This window comes from Girardinichthys multiradiatus, chromosome 18, assembly GCF_021462225.1.
Source record: "Girardinichthys multiradiatus isolate DD_20200921_A chromosome 18, DD_fGirMul_XY1, whole genome shotgun sequence".
Classification (NCBI taxonomy): Eukaryota; Metazoa; Chordata; class Actinopteri; order Cyprinodontiformes; family Goodeidae; genus Girardinichthys; species Girardinichthys multiradiatus.
The window spans coordinates 3,953,652-3,976,643 of NC_061810.1; the positions used below are offsets into that span (position 1 = coordinate 3,953,652).

Sequence of the window (22,992 nt, forward strand, 5' to 3'; positions counted from 1 at the left end):
TGCTGGAAAACTTTGCCCCCGTCAATGATTGGATGCATCAATTCAGTTAAAATAATCTCCCTTCCTAGGTTTCTTTACTAATGTCAAAATCTTCCCATTTATCTTACTGCAGCCTTTTTTAAAGTTGCGGACTCGATTATACAGTCCTATATATGGAATGGGAAAAATGCTAGGATTTCTAGACTGCACTTACAGAGGCCAGGGGAAGACAAACATTATTACTGGGCTGCCAACATCAGAGCATTAATGTTCTGGCGGCAGGTGTTCCTGTAAAACCCAATGGTTAAAACTCCTCTGTGGCTCAAGAAGAATTCTAATTTGGTGAATAATTCCTCATTACTAGCTATGTTGTTTGCTGTTGGAAAAATGTATCAAAATTATCTTTGTTTAGTTTAAACCAGGTTTATGTTTGAAGTTCTACTCTAGTTAAGATGATTCCTGTGATTGTTTTTTAGTGTGAAAAAGTGTTTGTGGAAGGTTAAGGAATGTGGTCTGGAGTGGATCAATCCCTGGACACAACAAGCTTATACCATATATGGGAATGACTACTCTTCTAAGTTGAAATCTCTGTAAGAATTGGCTGAACCAATTCCCGCTTTTTACTTGTAGGAATGTGAGTTGTAAATAAAAGGCTGGTGCAAGGATTTTCCCTTTGTGAGAAGGAAGTCGTTGTTCTGGCAGAGGACTGTCTCTCCCTTGCAAGTCAAACTTACTTGGTTCACCTTGTGTCTTATTTAACACTTGTCTGTATTTATCAGCTTTCTAACTAACATTTGCCAACCTTGAAAAACCAGAAGCCTATAGGAATTTGAGTTTTGTGTTAAAACACCAAGTAAGAATCCTGAATCAGATTAGGAGCCCCCTCGCTCTACCAAATACATCAGTACAAACGCCGATCTGTTTTAATCACAGTTTCTTGCCTCCGTGGCAGGAAAAAGTCTATTATGATTGGAGGGAAAGGGGGTTGGTGTCAATTAAGGATATGTATATAGACAAGAAGCCCGCATCATTCAGCTAATTGAAAGGTAAATACAATCTGCCCCATTCACATTTATTTTGATGTCTACAGGTCAGGCACTACATTAGGTCAAAGACTGAGAACTTTTGACACTCTTTCGATGGAGCATGGCATTTATGACATTCTAGGAAGTCCCCTGAAAGTTGGGGCTGACAATCTCAGACCCTTTGTGGGAGAGGTGCCTTTCCAAAGTCCATTCGTGTTCAGTAAATAGCAGGCTTCAATTGATACAATTTAAAATCACTCACCGGTTACACTACTCTAAGGTCAGGTTGCACACAATTTACCCCTCTGTCTTTCCAATCTGTGATAGGTGTAATATGTCGGAAGATACGCTCTCTCTTGCTTTTTGGTCTTGCCCTTCAGTACTTGGCCTTTGGTCGAAAATATTGGTACTCCAAGGCGCATAAGACCAAGGCGTATAAGACCCCTTTACAACCCGAACCAGGACTTATAATCTTTGGATGCCCTCAGACGTCGGGGTCAGCACCTGCTATAATGCGGCAGCCACTGGAATTAGGACTGATTGTCGCCAAGAGATTAACCCTAAGAAACTGGAAGTCTTCGGTTTCTCCATCCTTCCATCTATGGGGGACTGATATGATGTCCATCATACAAATGGAAAGTCTTCGCAGAGGCTCTAAAGATGGCTTTCAGCGCTGCTGGAATCCCTTCCTAGAACACTTTGCACAGGCCAGACTAAACTGAACGGATGAATCCCATAGACTCACCCCTCCGCCATCTTTTTAGGGTGTGTATACGCCTGTCTGTGTATGAATGTGTATACATATATAGGCTCTGAGCGTGCATTAACTGCAATGTTCAATCTATTGCAATGTGCATCTGGGTGTTGTATGTTTGTTTATTCGTGTCTTAAAATTTTAAAACTTAAAATAAAATAAATTAAAATGAATGACTCTCAAACTGTTCTATACTCTCAACACTTTTATTCTAAATAATGCAGAGGAATGGTTACAGAAATCAGCGCTGAGGCTCCTGTCCTTAACCCGCTCAGTGATTGAAGTGACAAAACACCCCCGAAAGAAGGTCACACACATGGGTTTTATGTCTGGTACTCCGTCCATGGGATGTGCACTCCCTCAATGTTTATCAGTAGACTATGTGTCACCATTCTGGCATCCATCTGATAAGAGTCTGTAATAGCAGGTGTCCAACCATGAATCTAAGTGTGGCTGCAGCATTCTAATCAACCCGGTTGCAAAGCATTCCATAATCAACTCAATGCACTAACTTTATGTCAAACTGTAGGTCATCTGTCCTTATAATGTGCGTCAGTGAGGATTCTTATCCTATCCTAACAAAAGTGAAAACATTAGAATTCATACTTTATCATTATGGTCTGTGTGTAAAAGCTCATGTGTAAAGCTCTGTAAGTAAATAGTAAACAAGGTTATTCCTAACAACAGGCAAGAAGCAGCACGAACAGACCTTGTGATGGTGTAGTTTTACACCACTGCCCTTGTGTGCTCATGCCAGTCCCCTGGAATAAACTGCTGTGTAAACAATAATTAAAAAATAGTGACAACAGTAAATTTTAAAATACCCTCAGTATAACAATGGCATATACTTAATGTAATGGTTTTTTTATGTGAATTTTCACACAAACTTAACACGCGGAGTTCATCTCCATCTTCTGATGGTTGTCGTGATTCATCTGAAGGTCTCTGTAGGATCTATAATCATTGCTGTTCCAGAACACACAGGGTCTTGCTTTTTAATCATAAGCCAACTCTTGAAATTCAGTTTTACTGCAGCATCCTTCATAGGATCTCTTTAATTTCTGTTCAGTGACAAACTCTGCAGACATCATACAGGATATCAGAAGACAGATATATAGAAAACATTCAAGGGATCCTCAACTTTACTAAAGCATATGAAAGAAGTATAGGAAAATGAAGACGCACTCTGGACGTCATAAGGAGACAACTTATATGCACAGTCTCTGGTGCTTCAGGATTAGGCATGTTGTGACAAGCCCGTTAACTTTTCACTTACTTCCCATAGCTTCTTTGCCAAACCATCATCTCGGCCCTTGGCTCCAACATGTCGCAGTGCACAGTTTGAAAAATAACGCCCGCTGAGTGGCTCAATGCCCTCCTGGAGAGCGCAGTACAGCATGGTCTGAGATCCTCCCTTAGGGTCCAGGAAGAACAACTTGGCTAAGGGCATGATGAGGAGCCGCAGCCACTGGCTCATATTACAGCACAGTTCTGTGTGGATTACTCCTGCAGGGAACAGAGATTATCCAAAAACACCTCAAGTCTAATCTGGTTTACTGGACATATTAATAATGCAATGACTGAAAGATCATCATAAACGTACTTTGAGCTTTTACAGAAGCAGCAGGAGGTGTAGGCACTTACCCGGGTGCAGGGTGTAGCAAGTGACCTCAGTGCCTTCCAGCCGGTTGGCCAACTCCCTGGTGAAGAGAACATTACAGAGTTTGCTGTTACAGTAACCCTGAAAGTTGTGCCAGGTAGACTGGCTGGGCACTACATCTTTCTGTGACGCCAGCAGATGGAAGTCTATGTTCCCGAAGCAGTGTAGGATTGCAGACACAGTGAGCACTCGACTGGGACCACATTGCCTGAGTCGCTCCAGAAGAAGGTTGGTCAGGAGGAAGTGGCCCAAGTGGTTTACCCCAAAGGCCAGGCCAAAACCATCCTCAGTACATCCAGGACCTATTACACCTGAAACACAGTATGATTCATGGAATATTTTTTTTCTTTTTGGGTTTTTTATGTAACAAACTCAGTAAATCGTACTAATAGGGATTTAACTGGTTGGTGATAGCCTCACCTGCATTGTTGACAAGAATGTCCAATCTGGGTTCAGTGTTAAGAAAGGTTTCAGCAAAACTGCAAACAGATTTCAAATTGGCCAGATCCAGCTGCATGAATACCACTTGGTTATTCCCACTCTCCTGAAGCACAAGGCATGAGAAGGTAAGCTGTGTTAGACAGATCTAGAAATATAAGCTGAAAGAAGAAAATAAGACTGCTTTAAAGTTTATATTTCAATACGTTTTTTTTTTTTTTTTTTACATTTTTTCTGTTATTTGTTTTTCTGCTACGGCTGATAAACCACAGATTGCTCCCATTTCTGTCACTTTATCTTTATGACTTTGAAAAAGTCATAAAGCTCCAGCTCACTTTGGCTGATCCCAAAGTGAGCTGGAGTATTCCCTGACAAAAAAAAATACAGATGTACTCTGATCAGGTCACTGAACCACCCCAGCTTACTCCTGTCCTCATGGAGGAGCAGTGGTTCTACTCCAAGACCTCAGGCGGATTACAAAGCTTGTGACTTTATGTAAGGAGTCAGACTTACCCAATATTTATTGATGAAATTATTATCAGTATTGGGATAATCATAATACTCAGATCTTTAAGAATTATGATTATTAATTAATTAGTATTTATCAAAAATTATAATTTACGATCATCATTTGAAAAAAATTAATTTTGTAACCAAAAATCATTACTTACGAATAGAAATCAGAGATGTCCTCTAGTGTTGTGATTATGGGCTCAAAGCTCTTTAATAATTACAATTAGCTATTCATCATTAATAATTGATAAATTATTAACCAAAACCAAAAAATGTCACTGTTTATTCAACCGCTTCACCGAAGGTGGGGCAACTTCGACCTTGTTTTGACAGACTCTTGCACAAAATAAACACAAACAATTCTCTTAATTATATATATGAAGATTTATTGAAGCCAAAAAATTCTGATATACCATTATTCTGGTCCAAGAACCTCCACCTAACTAACAAGCACCCTTCTACACAAAGGGGATTAAAATGATTACCTAACAATAATAATAAAATAAAAAATATATATGCATTTAGTGTCTATGAAAATCAAACCAGACGTTCCCAGCGGAGCCCTCGGCCAGGGATGTATTGAACTCCCACCTCCGGGAGAGCTTCGACCAGATCCCGGGGGATGTTGGAGACATAGAGTCCGAGTGGACCATGTTCTCCGCATCTATTGTCGATGCTGCTGCCCGTAGCTGTGGCCGTAAGGTCTGCGGTGCCTGTCGCGGCGGAAATCCCAGAACCCGGTGGTGGACACCGGCAGTAAGGGATGCTGTTAAGCTGAAGAAGGAGTCCTATCGGCTGTGGTTGGCTTGTGGGACTCCTGAGGCGTCTGACGGGTACCGTGAGGCCAAGCGTGCTGCGGCCCGGGCTGTGGCAGAGGCAAAAACACGGGCCTGGGAGGAGTTTGGTGAGGCCATGGAGAAGGACTACTGGTTGACCTCGAAGCGATTCTGGCAAACCGTCCGTCGCCTCAGGAGGGGAGAGCAGTGCTTCGCCAACACTGTTTATAGTGGGGGCGGGGGACTGCTGACCTCGACTGAGGACATTATCGGGCGGTGGAAGGAGTACTTCGAGGATCTCCTCAATCCTGCCATCACGCATTCCGTGGGGGAAACAGAGGCTGGGGACTCGGGGTCGGACTCTTTCATCACCCAGGCTGAAGTCACCGAGGTGGTTAAAAAGCTCAGCGGTGGCAGGGCTTCGGGGGTGGATGAGATCCGCCCTGAGTACCTCAAGTCTCTGGATGTTCTAGGGCTGTCATGGTTGACACGTCTCTTCAACATTGCGTGGCGGTCGGGGACAGTGCCTCTGGACTGGCAGACTGGGGTGGTGGTCCCCCTTCATAAGAAGGGGGACCGGAGTGTGTGTTCCAACTACAGGGGATCACACTCCTCAGCCTCCCTGGTAAGGCCTACGCCAGGGTATTGGAGAGGAGAGTCCGACCGATAGTCGAACCTCGGCTTCAGGAGGAGCAGTGTGGTTTTCGTCCCGGCCGTGGAACACTGGACCAGCTCTATACCCTCTACAGGGTGCTCGAGGGTTCATGGGAGTTTGCCCAACCGGTTCACATGTGTTTTGTGGACCTGGAGAAGGCATTCGACTGTGTCCCTCGTGATGCCCTGTGGGGGGTGCTCCAGGAGTATGGAATCGGGGGCCCTTTACTAGGGGCCATCCGGTCCCTGTACGAGCGGAGCAGGAGTTTGGTCCGCATTGCCGGCACTAAGTCGGATCTGTTCCCGGTGCATGTTGGACTCCGGCAAGGCTGCCCTTTGTCACCGGTCCTGTTCATAACTTTTATGGACAGGATTTCTAGACGCAGCCAAGGGCCGGAGGGGGTCGGGTTTGGGGACCAGTGGATTTCGTCTCTTCTTTTTGCAGATGACGTGGTCCTGCAGGCCCCCTCTAGCCAAGACCTACAGCATGCGCTGTGGCGGTTCGCAGCCGAGTGTGAAGCGGCTGGGATGAGGATCAGCTCCTCCAAGTCCGAGGCCATGGTACTCGACCGGAAAAGGGTGGCTTGTCCTCTTCAGGTTGGAGGGGAGTTCCTGCCTCAAGTGGAGGAGTTTAAGTATCTCGGGGTCTTATTCACGAGTGAGGGAAGAATGGAGTGGGAGATCGACAGACGGATCGGTGCGGCTGCCACAGTAATGGGGGCGCTGTGCCGGTCCGTTGTGGTGAAGAGAGAGCTGAGCCGAAAAGCAAAGCTCTCAATTTACTGGTCGGTGTACGTTCCTACCCTCACTTATGGCCATGAACTTTGGGTCATGACCGAAAGGACGAGATCCCGGATACAAGCGGCTGAAATGAGCTTCCTCCGTAGGGTGGCCGGGCACTCCCTTAGAGATAGGGTGAGGAGCTCGGCCATCCGGGAGGGGCTCGGAGTAGAGCCGCTGCTCCTCCACATCGAGAGGAGCCAGTTGAGGTGGCTCGGGCATCTATACCGGATGCCTCCTGGACGCCTTCCTTGGGAGGTGTTCCAGGCACGTCCCACCGGGAGGAGGCCCAGGGGACGGCCCAGGACACGCTGGAGGGACTATGTCTCTCGGCTGGCCTGGGAACGCCTTGGGCTCCCCCTGGAGTAACTGGAGGAGGTGTCTGGAGAGAGGGACGTCTGGGTGTCTCTGTTGACCGGAAGACGACGAGTACGAGTACGAGAAAATCAAACCAGCAGTTTTATGGACAAAATGTGTAATTTGTGTTAAATGGAAAGAGAAGTCCTCCTGGTGTGCTGATGTCTCGATTGCAGCGATCAGCTGCTAAAACGGTGGGACCACACCCCTTTTAGCCACTAGCAGCTGAATTGCCCCAAATCTCGAACAAAGAGTCATAAAACTTTGAGGCGGGAACTCAGTGGGAAAACTCCAACAATAAAACTGTAACAAAAGAATGGTCAGACCACGAGGTTGCTTTGAATGAAAACTTTTAAGAGTCCAACTTCTAACTCCTGGCTGATTTGGGATCAACCGGACAAAACATGAACATGCATGATTCAGCAGCGCTTGCGCAGCAAATCAAAACACAGCTCAGCATAAAACACCTTAATCAGTATTGCATGCAACAATTTAATACCTTAGATTAACTACTGGTGATCCTAGATCACCTTAACTCTACCTCATCCTGCCCAGACCTCTAAATGCACCTATCTGGTTTAATATGAAAAGAACGAAATTACTTTGATGTTGATTTCGTCTCTTCTCTGATTGACAATGGGTCAGGTCTGAAGAAAAACAAGGGGGGGGGGGGGGGCGGGGGGGGGGGGGGGGGGGGGTGTCACAGTCCGTGATTACCTCCAGAAAAAAAGCTTTGCATCCGTCCGGGAGGGGAAAATATGAAGAACCGTTAGTCGACTGAATCAACAAGGAGGGAACTCATCTCCTTGGAAATAAAACCTCTGTGGGGTTTTCACCTGTGCCGGTTGTCGGCGTGGTCTTCAATCGGTATATGAATCTTCTGACTTTCTTGTATCAGACAGATTTCCAGCTTTCAAGCTCTTCCGGGAATGGCCTTGTGTAGGAAATGTTTGCCTGCGAGCTTTTGTCTCTCCAGGTATGAGCCTCCGTTGCGTCATCCCGTGAGACAAGCGGGAAATGGACACGAAACTTTATTTCCTGCGGGTTTTACAGTCCCGGGTGACGTCAGAGCTGCGCATGTCAAAATGTGCGACCAAAATGGATAACTCCAATAGATCCTAACTGATATTCTGGATAATAAATACTGACGTGAACTGTAATGTATCATATTCATGTTAACAAGGCCTACTGTTTCTTATTTTGTGTCCACACGGTTAGGATGAAGGCTTTTCACAAAAATATTCTATTAACCTCATGCCATCATTTTAAAACACCATCTCTAATGGAGCTGAGGTTTCTGGTATGAATGTGAAACTCTAAATGTTTCACCTGTAAAGTGAGATTTTCAGTTCAGAAGTTTGAACGCAGCCGATATCTTTCATTTGTCAAACAAAAGCCCTGGCGTGAAATTTTCTGATAAGCAGAAAGACAAGAAATTGTTTTCGTTTTGGATTACTGGTTTCTGAGTTGTCAGTGCTCTTTGCGTAGAGCTGTTTGGGTATTTTAGTACTTACTTTGCGGATGTCAAAAGCTGCAGCCTCACCCTTGTCCTTGTTGCGACAGGCCAGGATCACTCTACCTCCTCTCTTTGCCAGTTCTAGTGCTGTGCTTTTGCCAATGCCTGTGTTGCTTCCTAGGCAGTAAACCAATCCACAAGGGCCCATAATAAATGATGTTAAACTTAAAAAGATGCTTCAACAAGTATTAGTATAGGGGTTTGAAAAATATTTAAATTTTATCTCTAAAAGATATGTTGTAAACATAATACAGACCCTCGAATTCAAGCAAGCAATACTGAGGGTTGTACTGAACAGGGTTGCTTGTATTTAAAGCATTAAATGACAAAAATAGAAAAATAAAGCACTGAATGCATTTAGACAGGGGGCATGAGAAGACAGAGCTTAGCCCTGGAGAAATTGCCATGGGTAACGGAGGCTGTCACAGTTTAAGCCACACCCCATAATGCAGCAGTTTGCACTGAAATCTCTTGGTGCCCGTGATCTTGGTGAATTGCTTTGTAACATGTGAAAGCACATTCAGGACTTAGTCCAGCCCAGAATTAGTGAAACTGTAATATAAACTGATCAATTTAAGCAATTTCATAGTAAAATAACATAGATGTATGTTGTAACAATGCTTGGGCTATAGGCTCTGTTTTTTATGTGAAAGCTACAATTGTGAACAATGCCTTTACTTGTTTGTTTTTTTTATAATTGTTTGGAGCTTAGGTTTAGGACAACAAAAAACTTGGTAATTTACTTTATTGAATTATTCCAACATTTTCTGTTTTTTTATTATGGTAAACAGAGTTACACATTCTGTATTTCTCATCTCTGGTTCTATGTTCCTCATTTCCTACATCATAAAAATGATACTTTTAAAGTACGGTAATCAAACTCTACCTTGATTTTCACCCATCTCAGTCAAATTACATCTAAAAATATAATTTTTGAATTTTATTATTATTGACAACTAACCTAAAGTTTGAAGAAAAATGAGCCTCAAAATATGTAGTATCACTGATGAAAATAAAGAGCTCCAATCTGCCAGTTCAACATCACAGAGGACCTTTTTTGATCATATCGTTTTGGTTAAATTGTGAAGATAAATGTTAAAAAGCTTAAATTCGCACATAACATTGAATTATAATATAACTTGCTATTCTCTAAAAACACTGTGCTCACTCCATTTCCCTGTTTGAACCAGTCTACTCCTTATACAATATGAAAGATTATCACCCTTGATTAAATCATACACCCAAGTCACCCACTCTAGGTACAAATTTACTGGAATTACACAACACTCCCTAGAGTAGACTATGGGTAGAATATGGAAGATTACGTTTAATCGGTTGTCAAAGCGGATACGAAACTTCCTGCACTAGACTGCACTGTTTTATTGTACTTTTTCGGGTACGAAACAACCAAACATGTACCGCGGTGAAGGTAGTTTGAAGTTGGATATTAAAGCTCCGCGGAGTTAGCGGCATCTAACTCACGCTTGATCCGATTCAGGAACTCAGATTTCGGCTAGCTGCTCTCTGTTGCTCCCTCTTCTGACGCGCTATGGTTCACTTTAGGGATAGTCAATAAGTTTCCGAACCACACACTCTTGGGAAATAAAAAAAAATAAATTCCTTGTCTTGTGACCAATTGAAACAAAAACAATGGCAAATCATGCTACTGGATTACATCAATGAGGCACACTCATTTTTATTCCATTTTAAGCCTTTTTATATTTTTAGGAATTTGTTTTGGTCAAAAAGTAGCATTTTTCTTCAATAGCTTCCAGGTCATGTGGCCCACAAACACAAAATCTGTCTGAAATTGTTCTACTATACTGGATAGATAAAGCAGACTCTTTTTTATCTGATTTTAATGCATTTTCTATTTTTTATACATTTCTTTCATCACAAATCATGATTTTTTTCAATAGCTTTTAGGTCACATGACCCAATGATACAAAACTAATGTGAAATGATTCTACTAGATGGAATAGATGAGACACACTTCTTATTTAAGAATTTTTGTAATCACAATTGATCGTTGTGATTAAACATAGGATTATAATACAAACCGTAATCGGTTGCAAGGTAATTCTCAAAGCTTACAAGCTATAGTCAAATGCAAAACATTCATTTTAGCAGATCACACCTGCTTTTTTGAAACTGTCCAGCTTTACTGTATAAGTCTTGTGCTCAATGCATGAACCAGTCTCTTGGTATATCTGATTGTCCCTTCACAAATCAAAAGGTCAAAGCATGTTTGTCCATCATTCAGAGCAATGCTCCTTTTGTCTACATCAGCAGTTGACAGGAGAGGTGTGTGTGATTGTATTTTATAAGTTCATATTTCACTTATTTGTCAACATTTGCTTCATCATTTTAAAACTGATATCAACAAATGTTCAGATTTGCTGGCAAAGACAGTTTTAGCCTCTTTAAATATTTATAAATTATTATGTTGCTTATGCAGAATATTACAAGCATGTTTAATGCCCCTCCTTGAACCGCCACCTTAACGTGGTGGAGGGGTTTGAGTGCTCAAATGATCCTAGAGGCTATGTTGTCTGGGACCTAAATGCCCCTGGTAGGAGAGAATTTAAGTACACCCTTTCATCAAACTTTTTGACAGGTGGGTGGGACTTCCGGTGAGGGTGGGATTTCCGGTTGGCGCCATGTGGGTGCCATGTGGGCAGGAGGTCACGTGGTCAAGCAGGTGGTGTGTCCAAGGGGGCATAACAGTGGATGCTGATTGCTTGTCGTCATTAGGGGCGATACCTTAAATGATTCAATTAAAACACAGGGGTGTGTTTAAGGGTGTTACGGGGAAGGCCTTAAATGAGCCAATTAAAACACACAGGGGTGTGTTTAAGGGTGTTATTAATAATCTGTATGTTTTTTCAGGCGTTAATACATCTAAAAACAAACAAAAAAACATGCATCCTTTTATGTTTTAAAGGTATAATCAACTTAATGTTGACCTATCACATGAAATCCTAATAAAATGAACTGTGTAACCTGACAGAAATTGTAAGTTCATTTTGCTTTTACAGCAGGACCTATTTTGTTGAATATATGAGCCAGTCTAAATCAGTTCAAAATAGAAAAGACCTAAAAAGTAAATTAAAAGATTGTGCTTCACTACATCGATGGAACGAGAAAAAACCTTCAGCTTCTGCGTCAACATACTGGAAAAGCAGCTGAAAGAGGTAAGACGAATATGAGATTAACAGAAAAAAAAAAAAAAAAAGAACTTCAGTATACTGTTTCCAAGTTACAAATTGACTAGCAATGATGTGTTTGTTTTTGAATCATGAGAGACTCCATTTTAGGAAAAAGGAATGATAATTTTAGTTACCTGTAGCTTTTCTAAAACATTTACTTTTTCATCTTAGAGTAAATGGTTATTCGGGGGGGGTTACAGTTATACTATATCCAACTGTTAGGGGCGATGTCAGGAAGGGCAGTTAGGTCTGTTCCTTAGATAACCATATCACCTTTGAACTGGAAAAGCAGCTGAAAGAGGTAAGACGAATATGAGATTAACAGAAAAAAAAAAAAAGAACTTCAGTATACTGTTTCCAAGTTACAAATTGACTAGCAATGATGTGTTTGTTTTTGAATCATGAGAGACTCCATTTTAGGAAAAAGGAATGATAATTTTAGTTACCTGTAGCTTTTCTAAAACATTTACTTTTTCATCTTAGAGTAAAAGGTTATTCAGGGGGGGTTACAGTTATACTATATCCAACTGTTAGGGGCGATGTCAGGAAGGGCAGTTAGGTCTGTTCCTTAGATAACCATATCACCTTTGAACTCGAGAAAGGGTTTTGGTCTTAAAAACATAGAGTCTTTGCAGTTGAGATAACACTGTCATGTTCTGGTATAAATACTGTGAGTAAATGTTGTCCGGGGGCTCTGTTTCATTGGCTAACCTCAGTGTCAGGGTCTTCAAATGCTGAATGTCTTTGAACCATAACACTTGTTACATTGAAAATACCAGTACTGACAAGAAAAAATGTCGGTAAATATTTCAGGAAACCCGGAAATTGTGGAATCTACTTCTGATAATAATTCACAAAAGTACAATGACATCTTTAAAAGTATGTAAGTAAGTAAGTATTCATCTTTAAGAAATTATTAAATGCATGTGAATGTTCTCTAATTTTGTTTATATATATTGTTTATATATATATATATATATATTTGTTTCTTTGTCATAGAAACCACCGCTGATGACCTTGATGATTTCATCTTGACACAATCAGATTATGGTAAGTAAATGTTAAATGCAATAATATATATATATATATATATATATATTATAGTTAACCCTTGACAATGTTTCAATTTATAGATTTGATGAGAGAGGTAAACCCGAATGATCAAGTTGGAGGGTTCAGCGGCTGGAATCGACAGTCAAAATTGAGAAGGCGAATTATTTCCAAACAAGAAAAAACCCCAACAACATCTGAACTTTCTTCTAACACAGAAATTAAAACTGATTCTTTGAATACTCCTCCGTCAATTATCATCATTTCCCCTGAAGACACACCGGATAAGTTACCGGCACCACCAGAAAGTAAGTCCTAGGAACTAACTATTTTTCTTTGAGAGTGAATGTATTTTAAACCTCAGATAAAACTGTTTACAGATTCGACTGAGAGCTCTGTGGAAGACACAGCTGTCGAGCAGCAGCAGCAGCAGCAGGGTAGAAAATAAATAAAAATTAAATAAAAACAATATATGTATTTTAAGCATAGTTCAATAAAATGTCATATATACCTGTTTACAGATACATCCAAAGATGCCACATTGAATCCGCCCACCAGAAGGTCGCTTTTCAAAGATCAAGACAGCTTTCAGCAGAGAGGCACCGTTTCAGTTCAACAAGAAGTGAAATCTGGAGGTTTTACCGCAAAGAATCGGAGTAAGATTTTAAAAAAAACTTGTGTATTTTAAAAACTATTTTTCGTTTTATTTATGAACGCTGTGCTGCGCAACGTAAGATAACTTTTATTGTCTTCTGTTTTTACAGAATATTTAACCCCGGCCAAAAGACAGCGACTCTCTGCGCTACAAAGCAGAGCAACGCTAGTGAGTGGATTAATGAACGGTACGTTTTAATTCATACATACATACTGAATTAATTTGAATTCCTTTGTTTTTTTTGTTTTTTGTTTTCAGCTTTAATGTGATTATTTCAATATATATATATATATATATACATATTTTTATTTATTTATTTATTTTTTGTTCATTCTCCTTACAGAGGTAACGTTGATGGTAGGACAGATTGGCCACAGAAACGGACAACGCAGGAAGACAGTCTCTACAGCCTCACGGAATCTTCGTAATAAGGCCTCATCGTTAACGCTTCTGGCAGCATGTCAGATTCTGTTAAAGAAGCATTTTGGTGACATCAAGGTGATTTTAAACTGAACTGATCACTGTGTTTTGTTTTTTGTTTTACTGTAGGTTAGTTTTATTAATTTATTTTTTTTCTTATGTTCATATAAATGGATAACCGAATCAGACTTGCCCTGGATGAAATAAGAAATTTAGTTAATGAACTTAACGAAATTCCCGTTAATGCAGAAGTAGCAGATAACATCGTTTTAAATGAATCTCCTGCTAACAGTGAAAATGTAATAAATGAAGATCAGCACGGTGACTTTTTAAACGTAATCAATCAGGCTCTTGAAGATTTAAATAGAGCACTGTATCCACTCAGCATTGAGCAAAATGATCCACCTGACACTCATCAGAATCCTTCTAAGTCACACGCCGCAGATCGGCACGGTGACGTTTTAAACGTAATCAATCAGGCTCTTGAAGATTTAAATAGAGCACCATCTCCACACAGCAGCATTGAGGAAAATGATTCACCTGACACTCATCAGAATCCTTCTACGTCACACGCCGCAGATCAGCACGGGGGTCATTTCAATACGGACGTAGCAGTTAGTTCTGATCAAATAGGACGAAACCCTCCAGCCGTGGTTGAACGTAAACATTTTAATAACCATGAAATAAGGAGACCTTTTACCATACCGCCGCCCTGTCCAAGTAACGTTCCAGATTTAGCCGCATTCTATACAGACATCATGCGTATTATCATTGAATTAGCCGACGCTGCGAGATCGTTAACCAGACGTAACGACGTTGTGCAGCTGGAATTAGTGGGTGAAAATTTCAATCGTCACATCACATTTACTGTTACAGATGATGGAAATATGATCCTGCCTGCTTTCGAAAACTTCCTCGACGATTTAGTACAATCGAATGCAAATATACCTGTAGATAATAACATGGAATTTGTTCTTCAGGTTGTTAATGACCCAGCAGGAGGTTCTAAGCGTAAAGCTGCAGGAACGTTAGACTGTGAACTGTTTAATAAGAAAATGCGTCATTTGTATATTATAAACAATACCGGTAATCAGTTATGTTTTGCAATCAGCCTCGCACACGTCTCTGATCCTGAGCTCACGGATCACCGTGCTGTAGAACTGGGGAGGAGATGGCAGCATCAGGCAGGCCTCGACGAGCAAACAGCAGTTACTTTTAGTGATATTGGTAAATTTGAAACCATTCTGAAGAGAAAAATTGTAGTGTTTCACAGAACCACGGGCTCTACTGCTCTGTGTAAATTTGAGACCAGTTTCCCTGATCGTTCAAACCCTGTGTTTTTGCTGTTATTTCAAGGTCATTACTATGGGATAAAAAATCTCAAAGGTTTTATGGGGTGCAGATATATTTGTAATTACTGTTACGCCAGCTATGATAATGCAAATACACACCATTGTGAAGGTTATTGTCCAGTGTGTCGAACATATAAATGTATGCAAGAGATTAGCAATCCTGTAAACTGTGCAGGCTGTCAGATAATCTGTCGTAATTCCTCATGTTTCAGCAGACACAGGGAACCGCGCATCAGAAATAGTGCTGACAGACCTATGAGTGACTGTGAGTTGGTAAAACTGTGTAAAGTATGCAAACTGATATACGTTATTCCAATCAGTAAACCGAATAAACCACACGTGTGTAATGTAAAATGCAGTATTTGCGGTGAAAATGTACCCCCCAGCCTAGACATTACATGCGATGATCATAAGTGTTACATTCAGCCTTGCAGTGCAATTAATCAGCTTGATGATAAACTGATTTTTTATGATTTCGAATGCCTCGTCAATGAGAGCGGCGTGCATACCCCCTTTCTGGTCTGTGCTAAAACGTTGAAAGGTGATGAATGGTACGCTTATGGACTGAATTGCACCCAAACATTTCTCCTGCATTTCAGGAGGCCGAAGTACAGAGGCTTCACCTTAATAGCGCACAATGCGATGGTTACCTGATCCTCAATGCAATGCTGCAGTTAGGGATTAAACCTCATCTCGTCATGGTAGGAAGTAAACTTCTCTGTTTAACCGACCCTGATTACAGGTGAAAATACATTGATAGCCTGTCATTTATGTGCATAAAGCTTAGCGCCATGCCGAAAGCGTTAGGCTTTACCGATCAAAGCAAGGGTTTTTTTCCCCACCTACAGGTCCTTCTCAAAATATTAGCATATTGTGATAAAGTTAATTATTTTCCATAATGTAATGATGAAAATTTAACATTCATATATTTTAGATTCATTGCACACTAACTAAAATATTTCAGGTCTTTTATTGTCTTAATACGGATGATTTTGGCATACAGCTCATAAAAACCCAAAATTCCTATCTCACAAAATTAGCATATCATTAAAAGGGTCTCTAAACGAGCTATGAACCTAATCATCTGAATCAACGAGTTAACTCTAAACACCTGCAAAAATTCCTGAGGCCTTTAAAACTCCCAGCCTGGTTCATCACTCAAAACCCCAATCATGGGTAAGACTGCCGACCTGACTGCTGTCCAGAAGGCCACTATTGACACCCTCAAGCAAGAGGGTAAGACACAGAAAGAAATTTCTGAACGAATAGGCTGTTCCCAGAGTGCTGTATCAAGGCACCTCAGTGGGAAGTCTGTGGGAAGGAAGAAGTGTGGCAGAAAACGCTGCACAACGGGAAGAGATGACCGGACCCTGAGGAAGATTGTGGAGAAGGGCCGATTCCAGACCTTGGGGGACCTGCGGAAGCAGTGGACTGAGTCTGGAGTAGAAACATCCAGAGCCACCGTGCACAGGCGTGTGCAGGAAATGGGCTACAGGTGCCGCATTCCCCAGGTCAAGCCACTTTTGAACCAGAAACAGCGGCAGAAGCGCCTGACCTGGGCTACAGAGAAGCAGCACTGGACTGTTGCTCAGTGGTCCAAAGTACTTTTTTCAGATGAAAGCAAATTCTGCATGTCATTCGGAAATTAAGGTGCCAGAGTCTGGAGGAAGACTGGGGAGAAGGAAATGCCAAAATGCCAGAAGTCCAGTGTCAAGTACCCACAGTCAGTGATGGTCTGGGGTGCCGTGTCAGCTGCTGGTGTTGGTCCACTGTGTTTTATCAAGGGCAGGGTCAATGCAGCTAGCTATCAGGAGATTTTGGAGCACTTCATGCTTCCATCTGCTGAAAAGCTTTATGGAGATGAAGATTTCATTTTTCAGCACGACCTGGCACCTGCTCACAGTGCCAAAACCACTGGTAAATGGTTTACTGACCATGGTATCAATGTGCTCAATTGGCCTGCCAACTCTCCTGACCTGAACCCCATAGAGAATCTGTGGGATATTGTGAATAGAACGTTGAGAGACTCAAGACCCAACACTCTGGATGAGCTAAAGGCCGCTATCGAAGCATCCTGGGCCTCCATAAGACCTCAGCAGTGCCACAGGCTGATTGCCTCCATGCCACGCCGCATTGAAGCAGTCATTTCTGCAAAAGGATTCCTGACCAAGTATTGAGTGCATAACTGTACATGATTATTTGAAGGTTGACGTTTTTTGTATTAAAAACACTTTTCTTTTATTGGTCGGATGAAATATGCTAATTTTGTGAGATAGGAATTTTGGGTTTTCATGAGCTGTATGCCACAATCATCCGTATTAAGACAATGAAAGATCTGAAATATTTCAGTTAGTGTGCAATGAATCTAAAATATATGAATGTTAAATTTTTATCATTACATTATGGAAAATAATGAACTTTATCACAATATGCTAATATTTTGAGAAGGACCTGTACAGGAGATCCTTCCTGCCCACAGCCATCAGCATCTACAACGATATCAACAGATCCAGTGTGATGACTGATAGATGGCCCCATGTCCAGTCTCTCAACACAAATGGCACAGAAAATGACAATGGAAAGGATGGAAATGTCCATCATGCAAGTAAGGTGCAAAGTGTGAAGTTTGTCCAATAATGTTAGAAAGAAATCATGTTGGAAATAAAACTGTAGATCTGTTAGATTGCTTTAAGACTGTGGCTCATCTGTCATGTTTAGTAGAATGATTTAACATTAGTTCTGTGAAAGGCAAGTTACCTCAAAGCTATTGACAAAAAATAGAAAATGCAATTAAATCAGATAAAAAGAAATGTGTCTCATTTATTCAGTCTAATAGAGTTATTTAACAGTAGTTCTGTACCACTGGGTCACGTGACCTAAAAGCTATTGAAAAAAAACATGATTTGTGATGCAAGAAATTCATAAAAAATAGAACATGCATTAAATCAAATAAAAATTAGTGTGCCTCCTTCTTACATTCTAGTAGGATAATTTATGATTGTTTTTGTTTCAATTGGTCACAAAACAAGGAATGTATTTATTTGTATTTCCCAAGAGTGTTTGTTTCGGAAACTTATTGACTATCCCTAAAGTGAACCATCGCGCGTCAGAAGAGGGAGCAACAGAGAGCAGCTAGCCGAAATCTTTTCCTGAATCGGATCAAGCGTGAGTCAGATGCCGCTAACTCCGCGGAGCTTGAATATCCAACTTCAAACTAACTTCACCGCGGTCAAACATGCAAAGATACGACAAGGGAAAATGGGAAATTTCCACTGAAGCTGACAGATACAGAGATTAATTTATCAGTGTTTTGCTGTTTTTCAGAAGTTGCATCGAATCCCTACAGTTAGTGTGAACAAAGCAATTGAGTCTGTTTACCTGTTACAATAACAGTCTTCCCCTTCAGCCTAACGGAACTTAAGCATCTTGTACTTTTGAACATACCATAGAAAACCAGAACATACACCCAAACAATTGCTGCGGCCAGATAAAAAAACAGCGTCATACTGGCCGTCTTCCCAGTCTCTTCTTCTTACATTTCAACCAGATGTTGTGACTGTTGGATAGGTTACTGTCATCTAGTGGACATCTAAAATAAAACTATGACATGCTAATTTTTTCTGAAAAATTTTAACTATAAAAACATGCATGTCATCACATCTGTACTATAGTCGAATCATTACAGATATCTTTGGAATTTAGTTTGCACACAAGCTCTGTGTCTTCAGAAAGATGGGATCAAAGCTTTAAACACTGATGCCAAGTTGCAAGAAACAGAGCTTTAAATGAACAAAGTATGAGTTTATGTAATAGATAAATGCTGGCTTTACATTCTGTACACCACTGCACACCTGCTCACTGCTCCTTCTCTATGTTCAGGGACTCACTGACAGGATGGATGAGAAAGGGTAAGTCCCAGAGTCGTAGCTTCACAGTTTACAACATAGAAAGCCTAGTAAAATAATGAAGAAATGTGCAAAAAAGCTTTTTCAGGGGCTCTATTAGGAGTAGAACATCCTATGGCAGACACCATATTTCATTTACACAGGGTTATTTGAAACACTGCCTATAGTTACCTAGTCTCCACACAATGTGATGTCAGGCCATATGTCTGTCTTAAACATACACAAGCTTAGTCTTCTTTTCATATGAGTACACATTGATCATCTGTGGTATTACAGTACCTAGATATGTCTGTCAACATGGATGTTCATGGGTCCATGCCCCCGGTCAGAGCAGAACCTCAATTGCAGCCTTGTTGTTAATAGCAGCCTCTGCCTGTCAGGTCTACCCTGTAGTCTGCTTGTTCTTAAGTTGTGGTGCAGCATGACATGGCACAGATGTCATTAGATTCTGTAATGTTTTGAAGAAGATGCTTTCATGCTAAGATTTGGCCTTGAAACACCTGTGTGTGTGTGTTGATGCCCTGGTATACCCATTGATTGACTGCTATCAGTGAAATCAAATGTTTTATACTTTTATAAGGCATCCTCAATGTCAAGTGACCTTCTCTTGCTGTTTTGGCTGTCAGACACTCCAGTAACTGCCTGTTACACTATGGCCACAAATTGTTATGCCACCACTTATGTCTTACATGGCTGTTCAGGATGTGTTTTCTTAATGCAAATTTACATACCAATCAGTGGTCTGATTTTGGACCAAAGTACATGCACACAGATGTGTTTGTAAGAATATCCTGAAAATGAAGATCATAAGGAAGATTTAAAAGATTTTTTTGCAGACTTTGCAAATGTTAATATTGTAAGATATACAGTGGGGTAGATTAGAAGGGTTACTGTTGTTTTTACCAAATGTTAAAGTGAATTCTGTGTAGATTGTTTTGGTCATAAGGAAGCAGTCACTCTGACCAATGTGCAAGGCCTATCCCGGAATGAGTTTAGATAAGGAAAGGTTCTTGGCGTGAGGAAAGACTAACGAACTTGTTATTGTAGAAGCGAGCATGTAGGCCGGATAGAAACAGTCCAGCTGGAAAGAATTACTATTATATCTTGAATCTTGCCAGGTCGCTTTGACATTAGAGTTCAGTTTACCAGAATATGTGGAAACCATACATCGGATTAGTCAAGAGTTTCACAGCAATGTTATGAATCTCAAAAAAATACGCCCTGTAAGAGCTGAAGGTGGGGAATTTTGGGGATTTTGATGAAGATGTTTTGGTCCACTGTGAGCAAAGAAAGCTCCCCGGTGGAGACTGGGAGGAGAGAGAACTCTGAGTTTTGTGTTTAATTGTATTGCCGCACTCTTCCACATTGGCAACATCAGAATCTGTGACAAGACTTAAAAATTGTTGTTTATAGATGTTTTCCATCCAATCTGACTTAGCTTGACATATTTACCAAAGATGAGTGGGCAAAAAGTGCAAAGTTTTGCAGGTTAAATTGCAGCAAAAGTTGGTCTACATATTTATTCAATTAATTTCAATTCAGTTCAATTCAGTTTTATTTATATAGCACCAATTCACAACACATGTCATCTCATGGCACTTTACAAAGCCAATTAAATCCTTATCATGCAGATTTCAAGTCGGGTACATACAGGGGTTGGACAATGAAACTGAAACACCTGGTTTTATACCACAATAATTTATTAGTATGGTGTAGGGCCTCCTTTTGCGGCCGACGGACAGTTCTGGTGGAAACAGGAGAGTTGAGGTGCACATTTAATTCTGCCGTGATTTGGGCAGCCGTGGTTTTATGTTTTTTGGATACATTCCGGGTTAGCACCCGAACATCCCTTTCAGACAGCTTCCTCTTGCGTCCACAGTTAATCCTGTTGGATGTGGTTGGTCCTTCTTGGTGGTATGCTGACATTACCCTGGATACCGTCGCTCTTGATACATCACAAAGACTTGCTGTCTTGGTCACAGATGCGCCAGCAAGACGTGCACCAACAATTTGTCCTCTTTTGAACTCTGGTATGTCACCCATAATGTTGTGTGCATTTCAATATTTTGACCAAAACTGTGCTCTTACCCTGCTAATTGAACCTTCACACTCTGCTCTTACTGGTGCAATGTGCAATCAATAAAGACTGGCTACCAGGCTGGTCCAATTTAGCCATGAAACCTCCCACACTAAAATGACAGGTGTTTCAGTTTCATTGTCCAACCCCTGTACATTCCAAGTAATCCTTTTTTTTTTTTTTTACCGTGTCCTGCCTGGCAGAGTAGCGCTCAGAATTGTTGCCTGAGTGCCAAGACAAAGCCCAACAGATTTACTTTCAAAAGTGGGGCATTACAGCTAACGCTTTAAAGCTCTGCTTGATATTTATAAAAATAAACTTTATTGGAAACTGCTTTTGTCATCGTTTTTAAGGCCAACTTGACCCACGTGCAGAGAACACTCACAAATAGAGAAGCGTTACTTTCACTGATTTATTAATTCTGCTCTGGAAAAGGAATGCGGAGCGTGGGAACCGGGCCGGTCGTCAGGCTGAAAGGAAACCGCAGAGGTGAGTTAAGGAAGCAGGGAAAGGGTAAATTACTGCGGTATCTGCTTACGATTCTGGTAGGGATCGATCCAACAGGGGGAGAGATGTGAGTCTGGAGCAGTGCGGCTGTGGTGGTTTGGCTGGAGCTTTCAGATGATCCAGGCGGACCCGTGGGATGGTGGACAGTGTCAGAGTCTGACTCTCCTGCCTGCTGCTAACCCGTTTTCACCACTAGGCGCCGCCAGCTGGGAGACACCGGGGGAATGCATCAGGAGCGGTTCGTTATTCCATCAGCAAGGGAGCTTTAAGAAGATGGATTGCCAGCACTTCTTTGCCTGAGTGTTTTGGCCTCTGCAGTATTACAACCTGGCCTGTTCCTTGTCTAGAGAGATCTAAGATTGATTCTTGAGTAATCCTTGTGCTTAATTGCTTCTTTCTCTGCCTTCTACAGATACCAATTTCGGACCTGAACTGGTTTAACTTGCACCTTCAACTAACTGTTTTGGAACTGTTTCCTAACTTGGACTGAACCCCAGCTGGCACTCCTCTGACCTTCTGTCCGCCCCAGACTCTGAATCCTCTCCCCGGCGGGTTACACGGCTCCACTAGTAAGCACGCAGGTTTCTCCTAACCAGATTTTGATGTTCGGTTCTCTTACCTGTTCTCTCTCTCTGTGCAGTGTGTGGGGGTCCCAGTTCCATAGCTGCTCTAGGCCCGTTGCTCGATTTGCAGTAAAACCGACTTAAACTGTTCTCTGTTGTTGAGCGTCTCTGCATGTGGGTCAGATCGGCCCTTAAAATGATGACAGAACACTCAGGCCAGCCGGACCCTGCAAAGGCCCTCCAGAGAACCTTAAATTAACACAGCCAGCAGATCCAATCGCATGGTACGACCCTCCGAACCCTCCTCGACCGGCAACAGCAGACAAACCAGCAGTTGAATCAGATGGCGTCCCTTTTACAGCACGCCCTGAGTTCCCGGTCCACTGCACCCACAGGGGGCGCAGCTGAGCCTCCGATGTCCCAGCAACTTCTGCTCGGCCGTGACGTCTCTTCCCCCAACCCGGAGAAGTTCTCCGGGGAGGTGGGGAACTGTCGCGGTTTCTTGCTCCAATGCTCGCTCATGTTTAACCGCTCACCACAAGCCTTTTCCCATGACAATGTCAAAATCTCGTACATTCTGGGCTTTTTGACCGGCAGAGCGTTGTGGTGGGCGGAGGCAAGGTTTACAGACTGTAACCACTTCGGTGTGACCTTTCATGACTTTATCAAGGAGTTTAAACAAACATTAGATCTGACTTCTGATAAGTCGAGTGTGGCCCGCGAATTGTGGGCACTAAAGCAGCGCAATTGCCCCCTCACAGATTATTTGATTGACTTCCGCACAATGGTTGCGTCCTTGGGC

At 41.8% G+C, this 22,992-nt stretch overlaps 1 protein-coding gene across 1 annotated transcript; it reads right to left on the reverse strand.

The window, feature by feature from the left end:
* Positions 1-2,777: 2,777 nt before the first annotated feature.
* LOC124883595 (dehydrogenase/reductase SDR family member 13-like) lies at positions 2,778-18,676 on the reverse strand. The gene is made up of 5 exons (XM_047390760.1): positions 18,517-18,676; positions 8,451-8,569; positions 3,839-3,962; positions 3,403-3,729; positions 2,778-3,264 (listed from the first exon to the last, which is right to left on the reverse strand). The coding sequence occupies exons 1-5, from the start codon at positions 18,641-18,643 to the stop codon at positions 2,996-2,998; spliced, it is 966 nt and encodes a 321-aa protein (XP_047246716.1). The 5' UTR covers positions 18,644-18,676; the 3' UTR covers positions 2,778-2,995.
* Positions 18,677-22,992: the final 4,316 nt, after the last annotated feature.

Excerpts from the sequence above, each read along its gene's own strand:
- LOC124883595 (XM_047390760.1), bottom strand. The coding sequence starts at position 18,643 with ATGACGCTGTTTTTTTATCTGGCCGCAGCAATTGTTTGGGTGTATGTT. Across the intron at positions 8,570-18,516 it reads GAAGACTGTTATTGTAACAG|GAAGCAACACAGGCATTGGC; the intron begins GTAAACAGACTC and ends TTTACTGCCTAG. Across the intron at positions 3,730-3,838 it reads CATTCTTGTCAACAATGCAG|GTGTAATAGGTCCTGGATGT; the intron begins GTGAGGCTATCA and ends ACTGTGTTTCAG.